The 15,910-nt window shown below is 46.9% G+C and overlaps 3 protein-coding genes and 1 non-coding gene across 4 annotated transcripts; 3 read left to right on the top strand and 1 right to left on the bottom strand.

Annotated features, from left to right (window-relative positions):
• The first annotated feature begins 612 nt into the window (after nucleotides 1-612).
• Nucleotides 613-695, top strand: LOC117854307 (small nucleolar RNA snoR77Y). The gene has a single exon (XR_004640237.1). It is a non-coding gene; the product is annotated as a small nucleolar RNA snoR77Y (small nucleolar RNA).
• A 3,077-nt stretch (nucleotides 696-3,772) lies between these two features.
• LOC117854030 (benzyl alcohol O-benzoyltransferase) lies at nucleotides 3,773-5,563 on the bottom strand. Its single transcript, XM_034736310.2, has 2 exons — nucleotides 4,968-5,563; nucleotides 3,773-4,864 (listed from the first exon to the last, which is right to left on the bottom strand). Exons 1-2 carry the CDS (start codon nucleotides 5,421-5,423, stop codon nucleotides 3,968-3,970), a joined length of 1,353 nt encoding a protein of 450 aa, XP_034592201.1. The 5' UTR covers nucleotides 5,424-5,563; the 3' UTR covers nucleotides 3,773-3,967.
• Nucleotides 5,564-6,978: 1,415 nt separating this feature from the next.
• On the top strand, nucleotides 6,979-8,272 carry LOC117851981 (uncharacterized). Its single transcript, XM_034733899.2, has one exon. The coding sequence runs from the start codon at nucleotides 7,234-7,236 to the stop codon at nucleotides 7,954-7,956; it is 723 nt and encodes a 240-aa protein (XP_034589790.1). The 5' UTR covers nucleotides 6,979-7,233; the 3' UTR covers nucleotides 7,957-8,272.
• A 1,975-nt stretch (nucleotides 8,273-10,247) lies between these two features.
• LOC117851250 (uncharacterized) lies at nucleotides 10,248-11,720 on the top strand. Its single transcript, XM_034733032.2, has 4 exons — nucleotides 10,248-10,715; nucleotides 10,810-10,894; nucleotides 11,056-11,171; nucleotides 11,265-11,720. The coding sequence occupies exons 1-4, from the start codon at nucleotides 10,398-10,400 to the stop codon at nucleotides 11,487-11,489; spliced, it is 744 nt and encodes a 247-aa protein (XP_034588923.1). The 5' UTR covers nucleotides 10,248-10,397; the 3' UTR covers nucleotides 11,490-11,720.
• The last annotated feature ends 4,190 nt before the right edge of the window (nucleotides 11,721-15,910 follow it).

Raw genomic sequence — 15,910 nt, 5'->3', positions numbered from 1 at the left:
GGCTGGCTTTGTATGATGTCAATTTAATCGATAATTTTGTGTGGCTTGCAATTTTAGGCTATGGAATCATAGTTACGTTTAGGTCATGCGATTTTACCCTCCTCCTACATCTCTTAGTACAAATCATTTAATCTTCCTTTTCGTTCTCTAATGCAATATAGAAAATTTTCATATTAAGTGCTACATCAGTTTATTTCATTATACCTTATAAAATAAAATCTTAATTCTTAACTAACAAATCTTTTTTTCTCCCTATGACCTTTTTCATATAGATTTTTCTTGGCACGAACAGTCTATCGGGTTTAAGGTACATTCTTAAAAATCTTATCTGGTAAATCATATGCATCGTATTTACTGCCGTGTGATTGAAGTAGACGTCTATGCATATAAATCCATGATATCTTTTAGTTTGTCCTTTGTAGTTAAATCGAATAGCTTCTATGTATCTTTCGTGTATCAGAGGATGTATCTTTCCATTACAAGTTTAATCTTTTAATAATTTTTCTTGAAATCTCATTGTGTTAGAGTTCCCTTGGTCTTTTATATATGTTTAAGCATTTATGCAAGTTTAGACTTAATTCATTACCATTGTTGACATGAACACTTCAGCAAAAGCTTATGAAGATTAGCCATACATTTGGAATTACTGTCAGATTTACTTGTGATGCCAATTGTATGATTTCCCAAGGTTTAATCATTACTCACATTAGATACATCTTGTACATTTACCATGTATATGTCATCTTAGGTAATCCTACTTCTAGTGATAGTTCTACTATATAGTTCAAGTCATCATATTTTATTTGGATATACTTGTATAGTTCTGTTATCTTAGATTATCCATATTTTTGACTACGCTACACTATTATTTTCTATAGTTACAATTTAGATTAATCATAATTACAGTGATAATTTCATTATAATTCATATATAATATACATGTAACAGTTCACTATGTATTTTCATATGCATATTTGTCATTTGCATCTGAGGGGTTTCATTCATCACGCAAACTATCTGCCATTTGACAGGCCATAAAAATAATTTGAACATTTGACATTTGCAATTTGGTATTTTCTCTCTTTGATTTTCATGTTTCTTTGCATATGGAGGGTTCGTCATGAGGCCACTAAATTTGCAATTTGACTGACCATAGAAAACATCTACCAAATCTGGTATTTTCTATAATTTTTTTACATAATCCTTTGCATGTGCTGGGGTTCGCTAGGAGCCCGCTCATTTTCAATTTAACTGACCATAGAAAATCTGGTTAGGTATTTCCACTTTCTATGCTGGATAGGTAATTATGAAAATGGCATATTGCACATACAATTCAGTTCATATATGTTCATCTCATCATCTGGCAACTCTTTGCTTTGATTTGTTCCCTGCATCCATTTTTTAGCATTATTTGTGTCTAAATGCATTATCTAAAGTAGGTAGAATTCATATATAGTTCAAGTGTGCTAAATTTACATGGACATCCTCATTGTCATTTGTATTGCATACATATGTAATTTGTGTTCATGTATGTAGATATCCACATGACTAGGATTAAGATGCTTTTCTTTGTCGCTGAGCCGATCTGCTTTTCAATTCTAGAGCTGTGTCGTCCTTCTTCTTGGCAGCCAAGTTTGGCTTTTTTTTCCCTATTTATGCCCTCCTGCCTTAGTTCACGTGAGTTCTCTGTTAGCATATCTCATCATCACTTCATCTAGTCATGGGTCCTATTTTCCCATTGCTTTTTTAGCTTGATTTGTCTGGTACATAATATTCTTTTCAACATGTGCCTTTAATGTTAAGAGTTCAATTTGGGCATATCTTATGACATTGGTTTCATTTATTTTGTTTCAATTTCAATTGGAGGTCCATCATCGATACATATCTTAGTTAATTAGGCCTAGTTTCTGACCCATTTCTTGTATCTTCCAGCGTATTTCCTGGTGTGAAATCGGATGAACATCTCCACCTCCTCTATTGACGGGCTACTTTACTGCCTCCATCTGTATTTCTACCTCCTCTTCCCTCTGTTATCTTAATTGCTTCTCCACTTTCTTATTTCTACATTTGATATTTCTGCTGTTGGTAGAAGCCAGAGAGGAGAAAATGCAGAGGTCGGAGAACTCGAGGTATGGTCTCGATTCATTTCTCTTCTTTCGTATGTTGAACTGAATATTCATTTTATTTTGACAACCCTGCAAACTCAGTTTCTTCATTGGATCATCTTGTTTGTTTCGATTCTTGCCATGAACTGCACAATTTGCCATGCCTTTTTCTCATTGACTTCCATGTTTATTCATGTTCATCACCTATAGATTTTCTCTACTAAAACAGTTAGTTCTAGCAACATGATATATAGTTTTCCCCTTATTTTTCAGCGCCATTTCTTGTTCTTTCTTTCTAAATTCTAAATCTGCATTATTTGTTCAATTTTCCAGGTACCGTGACTGCAAGATGGCTGTGATCTCCAAGGTACTATCATTACTGATTCAAATGGTTATTTTTCTCATAGAAAAATTGTTATGATTTCTGTACATAAAGTATTTTCCTTATCTATGTATCTTGATATTTTCCACTAAGAACATGACCCATAATTATGATAAAATATATGCAACTATGAAGGTAGTTATCACTAAATCGTTCATGTTCTGAATGATAACCCAATTTATTTAAATATCACATACCATATCATCTATAATATGTGTGCTACATCATTTATAGTACAAAATGCATTCGTTTACAATGCTTTAATTACTGTAAAATGTATAACTTTGTTATGTAAATATCTGTTTGCATTTGAGGGGTTGCACACTTACCTAAAAATATTTGTAATTTTACTAACTGTAGAAAAAATCTGTAGGTTGGTTTTGCATTTGAGGGGTTGTACACTTGCCCAAAATATTTGTTATCTTACTAACTATAGAGAAAAATCTGTAGGTTGGATTTGAATTTGAGGGGTTGCACACTTGCCTAAAATATTTGTTATTTTACTAACTATAGAAAAAATATGTGCACCTGTTTATTTTGGACATTTTTGCATTATTTTTTGAGCTGAGTTATCTTCTTGTGAGTTTGTTCTTTAAGGTTATTCTTTACCTTTTGTTTGAATTAATTCTTACAGTTTCATCTTTTGTTTGTCCTGCTAGATGCTTGTTCTATATTGTGTTCAATTTTCTTTTTCTTATTGACTGCAGAAATGCCGTTTTTGTTAGAAGGCCTTTGTTAGGCATGATGTTCAGATGATCAGGGATAATATGACTTATCTCAGTATCCAAGAAGGTGTTCTGGAATGTCTTGTTCTAGTTTGGTCAGCTACTAATGTAGAACATGTTCATGACCATAGTTCGTGCTCTTGACAAGTATTTTTTTTAAATTGTTTTGCTTCGATTTGTGACATGGTTAGGTTTGACTTGCCTCGTACTAATGATTTGGGGATCATACTATACTAGGGTTTGATTTGGGGATCGATTTGTCCCCTAAAAGCTGTCGCTGTTTATGTTGTTTGGGTTTTTTGGGGTACAGAAGTAGTAGCGTGCAATCGGTGTGCAGCAGAGTTGTCTAACTATTGGTGGTGTCCTTCTGTTCGTGCAATCAGCAGAGATATTAATCTGATGTTCTCACCTGAAATGCGCAGTACCGTCAGATGTTAATCTGATGGTTTAGAAAATCGGGTGCCAGACCAGCCTAAAACACCCTATTTTTTCCTGCCTCAGAATCGTGTGTTTTAAGGGTAAAAAACACCCGGGTGCTGGCAGCTCTGGAAACACTCGGGTGACAAATAGACAGATCCATCTAAAATGCTTCGTACTACCAAATGTACCCAGGTACCCTTAAAAACTTTGACTTTTAGAACAACACCATGCCTTGTATATTTCGGGATGAACAATGCATTCATACGCTGCATGTGTCACGATTAACTAGTTGTGCTTGTGCGAAGGCTGCACACACCGGAAGGCGCGAAACATAGCTAGAGCTCGGCGGTGAGTCCTTGGACCTCGAGCTGGAACTTCTCCATGGCGTCCTTGGGCAGGCAGACGGGCACCACCGTGCACTCCTCCCCCTTGCCGTTCTTGGCCCGCGAGAAGTAGTTGGTCACGCCGGGAAACGGCCCTTCGCCGCCCTTGGCCGGCCCGCCGTAGACGGCCTCCCCCCACCCGAAGTCGACGCTCTTGAACCCGGCGTGGCTGACGTCGGACACAATGTACGTCCGCGACAGCACGAACAGCGGCCGCCCCGTGAGCACCATCAGGTCCGCCACCGACAGCAGGTAGTCGTACGTCACCGCCGACTTGGCCTTCTTCACCAGCTCCAGCGCGTACCCGAGGTCCCTCCCGCAGAGCTCGCCGGCGGTGGTCGCCGCCACGGAGTAGGCGAACGCGTTCCCGTAGAAGCCCTCCGGGAGCGGGATGCCGGCGCGGCCGCGCGCGTTCACGATGAAGGACAGGCGCACCTCCTCGTCCGGCGCGTACCCGAGCGCCGCCGTGCGGCTGCGCCAGATGCCGGCGGCGACGAGCTCGAACCGGGAACAGCTCCCGCGGATGCCCGGTGCCGCGCGCTGGCGCAGCCCCGCGATCTCCCGCGGCCCGAAGAAGAAGGGGACGCGCGCCATGTCGCCGGGGGGCGTCGACATCATCCTATCCGGCCCGCCCGCCGGCTCGCGGTACTCGACGTGCGGGTACGACGGCCGCGGGGCCTGCCGCGCCATGAACGTCTCCCTGCCCCACGCCGGCGCCAGCGACGGCGCGTCGGCGCCCCGCGCGAACTCGCAGACGGCCTTCTCGAACTGCATCGCTCCCGGCGCGTCCACCAGGCAGTGGCAGATCCGCCGCCCGAAGATGAAGCCGCCACACTTGAGCCTCGTCACCTGCACGTCATTAGTTGCTGTGCTTAGTTCATATCAGTAAGCGTGAATGCGTGACACCATCTGTACGGCAAGCCGGCAAGACACCGCCGTTACTTGTTAGTACCTGAACGTACAACAGGGGCCGGTCGACGACGGGCTCGACGCCGGCGATGGTGGTGCTCTCGAGGATGAACCGCTCGAAGCACGGGAACGGCGGGCTATTGACGTCGCCGAAGTCGTCGGCGGTGAGGTCGGCGTCGGCCTCGGCGAACATGACGCCCTGCGCAGCGCAGTCGACTACGAGCTTCCTCCCTTCCTCCTCGCGGAGGCGGCCGGCGAGCGGGTAGTACGGGACGAGCGCCCTGGCCAGCGCCTCCCGGACGACCCTGGCGGGGTCCTGCCCCGCCCTGGCCTGGTCGGCGCGGTACAGGTGGATCCCCGAGCTGTAGAACCGCATGCCCTCGGCGTCGTCGATGTCCGACAGCGGCTTCGTCTCCCGCGGCGTCGGCTCCGCCGGCACCACCAGCACCGGCTCCCCGGCCCGGCGCACCGTGAACGCCGGCAGCGACGACGATGCCATCAGCGCGCGGTTACGTTGATTGGGTGCGAGCTCGTCCGTGCGTACAAGCGCGAGCTCTGTGTTGGTTGTGGTGGCGCGGCGAGAAGTGTTGCGGGTTGATCGGTTGTGTTTGGGTTGGTTTTATAGCTTGCGCCCGGGAAAGGAAGCTGGCCAGCTGGGGTTAGTTGGTGCCAGCCACCGTGGCACATGCAAATGCATGCACTTGCATGGACATCCAAGTCCACGTAGGCAGCGCCCAATCCGCCCAGTGCGTTTGGGAGAGACAAGTCACAAGTGGATTTGGCGCGCGCACACGCAATGACACAAAGTCATAAGTGTCATCAGGGACCGAAGACATTTCCCCTTTTGCAATTTTTTTTGAAAATACCCTTTGCAAAATAAACCAGAGTGAATTTTCACCTTACGTCGCAGGAAGAATTAATTCCAGGGGTAGAAAGAATGCTTCTCCCGCGCATGAGTGGGGGGAATCAACTCCACGTGCACTGACTTGTGTGCATTTCGCCCGTCTTTGACTAGGGTACATGTGAGGTCTGCCATTTTACAACTTGGGTGTCCACGCCGAATTATTAGCCGGCGACCGTTGTTTCACAAGTACGGGAAGGCGGGCCGGCACACGACGTCGATGGGACTGGCTCTAATCGAGCACGGCCGGCCGGACCAATTGATGATCATGCAATGCAACCATGAATGAATCCATGATCTTATCGTTCCTTTGTGGGTAGGCAGCACATGCAATGCGACTGGTTAGATTGGGACATCAACTGTCGCCGAACTTCGGCAGGCACATCTTCGATCTGAGCGGTGTAGTGCAAGGCAGCCCATCAATGGCCGCCGTCCTTTCAACTCGCCGCTGCCGGCCCGAGTTATGCCCGATGACCAACGGCGGCGGCCGAGAGGAGAACAGCCAGCCACCGCGCAGTACTGTCCCGCCGCCGCCCTCGTCACAAGCCGTCGGTGATCCAGCGTCATTCAGTTTCGAACTGGTGCCAGCTCACGGGCTGGGAGTGGAAGGTCCACGACGAACAAGCTGACCGTTTGATTTGACCTCATGCTTCCTTTTCGACCCGAACCTGACCTCGTAATTTTTTCAGCGCTTGTAATACTGGATGCATGCATGGTGGGGTCATGGTCCCACACGAATGCTGCGATCAAAGTGGAGCTATCGATGTACCTGCCCGTCGCCTTTGCCGCTGCCTTTTCCTTTTCCACGCACACCGTTTCAGTTTTCTTTTTCTTCTCCTTTCCTTTCCATGTGATGACAGTGGCACGATACAGTTAAGACTGTAGCTAATTTTTACACTGCCTTTTTTTTAAAAAAAATGTGAAAGTCTTACAATGCAACAGGCTCAATGTTTCAAAAAAAAAAAATAATGCAACAGGCTCAGTCAGATGACACTATGGCAGTAGCTAGCTGGGCTTTGCAAATGCAAAATGCCAGCCCATGCCATTCTTTACTTTCCGACACCGAAAAGGGCCCGGATGTGATGTGGATTTAGAATTTAAATACTGCCACACTAGACTGGATGATGAGATTGTAAAAGCAAGCAGAAGCAGCAGCAGGCAAGCAAGGAGGCACCTTGAGCTTGCAGATTACCAAACTAGCTCCAACCGAAAAGGAGGAGAAGCTGGGGGAGAGAGCAAGGAATGAGGCGAGAGATACCAAACCCTCCCCGTCCCCAACCTTAACACCATGCTTCCCTCATTCCCTCCTCTGCTTTGCCCCAATGCCACTCCTCCACTAATGTATTAATCCCTCCCTCCGATTCCGTCCCCGCCGGCACGGACAGCCGATAGGGAGGGAGGAGGAACCATGGACAGAGAGGCGGGACCCCACCACCACCAGGCCGCTGCTCCCAGCGGCGCCGGCGCCGGCGAGGTGGAGGCGTCTCACGGCCACGAGCAGCAGCACGAGCGCAAGAAGCGGCGGGTGCAGCAGATCCGGGAGCCGGAGCGGCGCGAGAGCTCCCGGCTGGTGTGGGCGCTGGTGATCCTGTGCACGCTGCTGGCCATCGGCGTCATCGTCGCCGGCGCCACCGTGTTCGCAGTCTACCTGCTGTACAAGCCCAAGATGCCGTACCTGCTGGTCTCCGACGCGCGGCTGGAGCGCCTCGAGTACGGCCAGTCGGGGACCATCCTCGACCTGCAGCTGGCGCTCACCATCCAAGCCGAGAACACCAACTCCAAGACCGACGCCACCTTCTCCGGCGTCAACCTCGCCGTCGGCTTCCACGGCGCCGACGTCGCGTTGCTGCGCGCCGGGACCTTCGCCGTGGCGCGCCGGAGCGCCGTGCCGCTGCGGTACCAGATCATCTCGGGGGGGCGGCAGCTCAGCCCCGAAGGGATGCAGTACATGGACGGCGCGCTCAAGGCCGGCATCGTGCCGCTCGACCTCTTCGGCAAGGCGCGCACGACTTGGAAGGTGGGCATCTTCGCCTCGCTCCAGTTCTGGACGCGCATCTCCTGCCGCTTCCTCTTCAACTACCCCGGCAACGGCACCGCCATGCCCATCGACTGCCGATCCAAGTCGCCGTAGCTCCAAGTCGACTGCTCTCTCCATTGTGCCATTCATTCGTTCGTTCATTCCACAGCAACAATTGGCAGATACATACGTCAATGCGCCATACTTGTACAGGCGAATAATGCTGGTACATATAATCCCCAAGTACAGGAAGCCAGGAACACACACTCATTTGTAATCTGTAATTCATTCTTTTTTTTTTCCTTCTTTCCATTTACTGTTGAATTAGGTGCAGTTCAGTGAGGTTGAGTTGTGAATTACTGAACTGTAATGGGTGGATTCCAAATCTCAGTAAATCAGGAACGAGCTCCAAAATGCCGTAATTTCGTGACTGCCGCTGTCATAATCCAATACTGGGGAGTCGAAGTTTGATCTACGATAGGACACTGGCACACTGCACAAATTTTGCCACGGCGGCCAATGACTCTGCTGGCAGCATCAAGCTCTCTCTGTTCTGCGTTCCTGTTGGAGCGAACTCGGGCCTCTCCTTTCTGCCGTTGGGCTGGGCCGGCCTTCTTCGAACATTCGAGAACGAAAGCCCAACGGCTCGCGGCGAAAGAACAATCTACCACGTCAACTTGGGCAACCCTTCCTCTCGAAGCGTCCGTTCCCCGGGAACGGTCGAGAGAGGCGATTTCTTGGCTCCCCGGCAGATTCGCTGTTTTTCCTCACCGTCGGTGGCGTTTTTGGCACTGATGTGCTTGGGAACGGTGGATTCGGTGGGTGATATACATATCCCCTTCTAATAGAGAAATAGAGTAGTTCTAGTTAGATTAGGGTTGGATTTTTTGACGGTAAAGATCTCGTTGGTAAGCTTTTGTCCCTTCTGGAGCTTCTCTACTATTGCCTTTGTTCGTGGTGAGCGAGTTCTGGTGGTGTCTGAGGTGCAAACGGTGCTCGATGGTGATATCTGCGGGGGTTTTAACCTCGACGGGTAAGTCATCGGTTTTATTTTCTGCGTTGTTGTTCGGTTCCACTTTGATTTTCTTGGTGCCATCGTTGCCCATGATGCCAACAACAGTGCTGGATTTGTAAACTAGAATACAACAATGGATATGTGAAGTTTTGGATGTGCTTTGATCCTTCAGGTGGTTCTGGTTATACTAGAATTTTATCCCTTTGAAGTGGTTCAGATGATCTCGTTGTCATCTATGACTGCTTTGTGAGGTTTGCTCTCATGTGTTCGAGCTGGTGTTGTTCAGTTACCTTTGCGGGATTGTCGCTTGTTGACTGGGTGTTGCTGGTGAGGCAACCGGCAATCGAGCCCGATGATTATGAGGACTGCTCGGCACATTCAACGGAAAAACACCATGCTTCTAGTGCGCTACTGGTGGACTTCGAAGATCTTTAAGTCGATTGGGTTCCGGCTATGAATTTCACCTTGAGTTCTTCTTCATTTAGGCCTGGGCATTCGGTTCTAACCGAACCGATCGGATCGGTTTCTCGGTTTCTACATAACTTCGGTTCCTAGAAAATAGGAGCCGATCGGTTCTTTTCAGAAATGAGAACTGAGTAAATTCGGTTTCGGTTTCGGTTTCGGTACTTTCAGTTCGGTCCCGGTTATAACCGAAAAACCGAACAGTACATAATATGGGGGAGTGGCGCCGGCGGAGCGGGACGAGCGTCGGGCGCGGGCGCGTGGCACGTGGGGGAGGTGGAGGTGGAGGCCAAGCGCGGAGGGGGCGCGCAGGGGAGTTGGAGCGGTACGGGCGCGGGCAGAGGCCGGGCCGGTGGCGGGCGGGCAGACGGGCAAGCGGGCGTGGGCGTTGGCTACTGGCTAGGGTTATTCTCAGTACTTTGGTTATCTAGGTTAACCGAGGTATGGAACCGATTTAACCGTTAAAGAACCGAACAGGTAACCGAAATTTTAGTTATCGGTTAGTTCGACTCGGTTCCGGTAGGTTCGGTTCGGTTCTGGATTCTCGGTAAAATTTGTCCAATCTTATCTTCGTCGCGGGAGACGGAGAAGGCTCCGCTAGCGGCAAAGGCGGTCGGCAGCGGATGCTCCTGTTCTGAACTTTTCACCGGAGGCACCTTTTTAAGGGGTGGATGTAAGGTAAGGAAATCCAACCCTGTTTCTGAAAAACCGTCAACTTGGGCAAGATGGCAAGCCCAGTCAACCAATCAATCAGTCAGACTTCCTTCACACGACTCCCACCGTCCGACGCACGGGCCGTCCTGTTCCGCGGGCGTTCGTGTGTGGCCCTGGTGGTTCCCGAAAGGAATGGCCGGCACGCGTCAATCATCGCCATCCGCCGAGGAATTATCTTCGTCGCCATCCGCGGGCCGAGGGGAAGCGCGACACGGGTGCGGTCAGTCGAGCGGGGGCTGCTCGGTGCGCCGGCTACTTAACCATCCCCCGGCCGCGTGCGGCGGGGAGCGGAGCAGGGTGCGGGAGCAAAGCGGCGACTTAAGTTACTGGTGGAGGAAGCGGTTTGAATCATCTTGCGGCGGCAATGAAGCTCAGGCCTCTCACTTGCGTGGCGGCGGGGTGCGCCGGGTGGGCGTGGAGGCCGAGGTCGCGCGTGCGGTCAGAGGCGGTGTCGCCCAAGCGTTCCCACGCGGCAGCGGCGGCGGCGGGCGCGGTTCATTCGGAGGAGCACCGCCGCGGCGGCATGCGCGAGGTGCTCTTCCGCCCGGTGGGGCTGCCCACCGAGACGAAGTTCGGGGCGGGGCTGGAGGATCGGATCGAGAAGGTCATCTGCGCCTGCCGCTTCATGACCTTCCTCGGCATCGGCGGCTTGCTCGCCGGCTGCGTCCCCTGCTTCCTCAAGGTGCTCGCTCGCTCACTCGTTTCATTGATTGGTTCACCAAAGATTCAGGGCTTTATTTCCTCCCAATTTGTGACTGGAGCATGGGATTCTGCAGGGATGCGTTTATGTGATGGACGCCTTCGTCGAGTACTACCTGCACGGCGGTGGAATGCTCATCCTAATGTTGCTTGAAGCCATTGGTAACCAAACAGACTCTCCTCATGCTTGTTCCAAATCAACCGTTCAATATTCAAATTCGTGCCACTTAAGTACAATTCAACTATGATATCGTCTCTAATTGTTCAAATCGTTAGTGATGGCTTACCATTGTGCATTACCTCTTTGGCTCTTTCACCTGCAGACATGTTTCTCATTGGAACGGTCATGTTTGTATTCGGGACGGGCTTGTATGAGCTGTTCATCAGTGAAATGGACATGTCTTATGGCTCCAACTTGTTTGGCTTGTTCAGTCTTCCGGTTGGTTCACATTCACATCCCTCTCAGCGGTTCTCAGCTAGCAAAGCATCACTGTCGGTTTCAGTTTCTTGACATCTCTGGTTCTGTCTGTAGGAACGACCCAAGTGGCTGGTAATCCAGTCGGTGAATGATCTTAAGACAAAGCTGGGCCATGTCATTGTCATGAGTCTACTGGTTGGCATCTTTGAGAAGAGCTGGAGAGTGACCATTACATCCTGTACTGACCTCCTTTGCTTCGCTGCATCAATCTTCCTCTCCTCAGGTTGCCTCTACCTACTTTCCAGGCTCAGTAACACCAAAGGAGGGAGCCATACCTGAAAGAAGTGTCTTTGTATATAAGCGATAGGTCTGTTCTGTTGCTGAGCAACACCTCAGGTTATGTTTGCAGAGTCAAATAATTAGGGAATGGGGAGGTAAATATTTCCCATGTATGGGTCGACAGTTGCAGTGAGGCACAACCAATCTACATAGTAGGATAATGAGATGGTATCATCATGTGTATGTAACTTGATGTATATGCAATCAATACCTGCCATTTTCTGCGATGAACTGATTAATAGTGTTGCCACAATTTCGTATTTTCGTTTTTAGTACGAGTGCTTTTGAAGAGGGCTTCACTACTTCATATATATGTGTAGCTTCTGATCTGTTTTATAAACAGATTTTAAGCGATTAACATGTCTATATCTTCTCATTCTTATTGCTTTAATTTACAAATCATTAGGCAAGCATCATGTATTTCCCATTCCTATTAATTTGGGGATATAGAAATGCTCGTACATCATCCCTCTGGTATGGAGTAGGTAGTAATTTAAGCACATGCCCTAGTTGAACCTTGTCAATATGGCAGTGGTATAGTGATACCTTGCCTGATTGTAGTACATGAGGTTTCTTGTGCAGCAGCTAGCTTGAGGATGAACACACAGAATCTTATGGTACATGCTAACCATTTCACTTATTAAGTGATAAATTCGCGCCTGTATTTACTCAAGACAACATTATGAAGTACAGCTGTGTAGATGTTCTTACAGTAAATAAGATTAAGAAGGAGCCTCTATTTGTTTATTCGGTAATAATATTTTTAATAACAGTTTGATGAGAAACTACTATTCCAGCTGATGCTTCAGTTCTGCAACTTCTTTCTGACCAAGTTTCCACTCATATCTATTATATATGGGTGCCGAATGCTTGCTTTCGAGGTATGCTTCTGATCTCAAGTACTTATTTACAACTTTTATGACCATTCAATAATTTCTAGTTGGATGCACCAATATGCGCTTGAAGACTCTTGTTGGTACGCTTTGTCCAACTCCAACATGACTGCGTATTTAGCATTTACCTTTCCCTCAAAAAGTAAAATCACTTAGGAACTAGACTGTCGTGGCAGAATGATGAAAACTTTGTGCTTCGTGAGCTTTGGTCAAGTTCACAACACTTTTTTTTCTTTTGGGGTGATTGAATTAAAGGACAGGAATAAACGTAGATTAGTTGTATTGTGCCACAAAGGATGATGGGACCTCAAATAAATTATGTTGATGAGTTCCAACCTATGTACAAAATAGCGGGCTAGAATCGTGCTATAGCGGTTGATGGTAGCTGCCGCTACAACAGCGTTGTATTGTACTAATTAGCTTGCTATAGCGGCGCTATAGCGGTTGAGCACAGCTCTATATTAAATCCCTAGCCCGCTAATTTGTACATTGGTTCCAGCCAACCAATAGGAGGCAATGTTCCAAAACAAAAAAAGACTTCAAAGTGCCTTTTTCCAAATCAAATCAAAGTTCCAGGAATCCTAGAAAAATAGGACCCCACAGAGATGGAACAATATTTGGTGGCTCAATGCCTTACATATAATTTTTCTGCTTTGAACATTAGCTGTTACAGACTCTTTTCTATATGCAGTGAGGAGCAACAAAATTAGAAGCTGGAGTTGCTTCCTCCACCGAATCGTCTGATAAGTTCTGATAGGTCATGGTCGCGTGAAGTTGATTGGAACATTAAAATTATTGTATTAGATATTTCGAGTTTGCAACTTGCGTGCTTAATGAGGCTTCCATGATATGTTCCTTCTTAACTTTGTGCTGCCAAAATGTGGACGGTAGAGTGTTATTTGCTAATTTTAGTACAAGTATATCTACACTACACGAAAGTGTTGCACTTTATATTTCTAGTTTGCAACTTGCATACTTAAATGAGGCTTCCGTGATATATTTAGCACTTGCTAACTTCTCACAGCAAAAATGTGGACCATGGAGTGTGATGTGAACCCGTGGGGTTGAATCCCGATCTTTCGATGAGAGAAGATGGATAACTCGATTTGGGGATGGAGACGACGTTCACGGCCCGACTACAACCAAGGATGCTGCGCCTTACCAACCGATACACCACCTCCAATGATCGCCGCGATCTTGTGGAGCACGATCAACCAAACCACTAGGATCATTTCTGCAAGCAATCAAGGAACAAGCGAGAATAAGTAGAACAAGCAACTCAATTGTCAATATGGAGATAAAAATCAATCTGAAATCACAAAGTTTGGGTTCTGAATCAAGTAGAGCGGATGGTCTAGTCGACACACGCGTCTATAAGGAAGTAGCAATGGCTAAACTTACATCTAAATAAAAACATAATCTGTTTGTGGCGGCTATGGTAGTATATGAGAGGGAAGTAGCAATGGTTAAACTTACATCTTAAATAAAAACATAATCTGTTTGTGGCGGCTATGGTAGTATATGAGAGGGTAGAGGACGACCAGGACGTGGTGGGGGTCGTCCCACAACCCTAGGACGCGCTCCTATTGGGCCCTACTTGATACACGGCCCATCGGGTCAAAATCAGGTGACGCAGCACCGTGGACAGAAAAGATCTCTGTAGTGAATCGACGATTACGGTTGCGTCGGAGCAGATATGGATATGAGTTTTGATCCATATGAAATTAGACTTGATAAGGTTTTCATCAAGTACTTGAACGCTCAAAACGGAGCCCAGATGAAGTTGTGGTGGCCGTTAGAAGTTGCTTCTGTCCTGTAGTCCGAATCCAACTTCAAAATATGTTGAATTTGATCTCTTTCTTTTCTTGAGCCAAAAGTGACGTTGTGGCCTGGTGGGGGACGCTGGAAATTCTTAGACTTGGTCCCCAATCCACTTCTTTGGTCCTCCATACCTTCCATGGGTGTTTAACACTCTTTTTTATCCATGTATGTATTTCTAAAAATGACAATAAACACACATTATGGTGCAACATCAATTCATCAAATGTGTCAAATAAAATCATGACAAAAATTTATTTCACCTTTGAATCAATAGTTGCTAATGTAGTTGTATCCGAATAAGTGATATCCTCGTCAGAGTGTTACTCCTAACTTTATACAAGTGGATCAACTAGTGTGTCGAGCAGATGTTTTAGTATAATAACTGGTTCTCAAGATAAGCAGATTGTCCAAAACTGCGTCTCCAGTCCTCGGTAATTCTCGGTAATTTAGGGTAAAGCAGTATGGTTGATTAATTGATGGTGGAGAAATCTACAAAATAATAATGCTTGTGAGAATAATGAATTTACATGAAAGCATACCTGTCAGGCTGTCACTGGGTCCACTCATTCTTGAGGCATGTTCCCATGGTATTTCTTTTATATTATAAATCTCACAGTACATGGTATATATTCAGGCAGGTCAATCTCAGATGTTTCTTAGAATAAAACTGGATTAGGCAGAGGTGTTTCCTTTGGCATAGGATTTGTAAAAAAAAATACTGAGACATCCAAATGCTAAACAATGGGCTGGCGATTGCTGTGGTCCTCCCATTACTCAACTCCTTTAAAAGTACGCCTTTGGAACTAAATTAGTGATACCATCTGCATATATAAAGAAGGGAGCTGGCTCAAGCGGTGAGCCGTGTTATCTCTGAGTAACTTGTGAACCGGGTTCTCATCCTCTTCCCACTCCAAACTAGCTACCACCATCTTTTTCCTTGTAAACACCATGGCCATTTCAGTGAAAAGCATTGCTCTGTTCATGTTGCTTCTCAGTACTATCTTCTTCGTGCAGCTCTCTGCACCAACTCATGCAAGGAAGCTGCAAGTGAGGGCACCTATCATCAGCGTGCGTTCATCATGCACCGGAAGGAGTGTTCTGCAGGCGCCTGCTACTCAGACCGATTCTACCACTCCAGGTCATAGCCCCAGCATTGGCCATAACAGTCCTCCAAATTGAAATGATCTGCTGGTTGCTACATACCTTCATCTGTATCTTAAATTTGTACCCCGAGTATCTGAAGCTTATTTGGTGTTTTCTTGAGGATTATTCTATGTGTTTGTTGAAACTTGAACGGCATATGACATGCGATGGAGGCTAGTGGAGTTTTTGTTTACTTCTTTTAGATTTATCACCAGTGAAACTTGATGCATGCTGTCATGCTTCATTTTGCCACTCTTGTGTGAAAGACTTGTACTAAACATTGTCACCGGTACGGTGGAGCTGCACGGGTCTGTCGGCTGTAGCCATTGAAAGTTGTTACTGGATGCTGTAAACTTGAGGATATGTACTATAACCTGACCTTGTTTAAAGTATTCCTGCCACAGTGATATGGACTTGAAGAGGGTCAGTAAGTCCATAAGAGTCGGTTTCTCCACTTACTGGCGTAGTTGAAATAGATCCGCTTGTATATATTTGTACGAAATCTGATCCATCTTTGTGTATCCTTCGTTGCAATAAACACCAAATCTGTGTAATTTCAAACAT

This window comes from Setaria viridis, chromosome 4, assembly GCF_005286985.2.
Source record: "Setaria viridis chromosome 4, Setaria_viridis_v4.0, whole genome shotgun sequence".
In the NCBI taxonomy this organism is placed as follows: Eukaryota; Viridiplantae; Streptophyta; class Magnoliopsida; order Poales; family Poaceae; genus Setaria; species Setaria viridis.
This window is presented reverse-complemented; position numbering and strand designations above follow the sequence as displayed.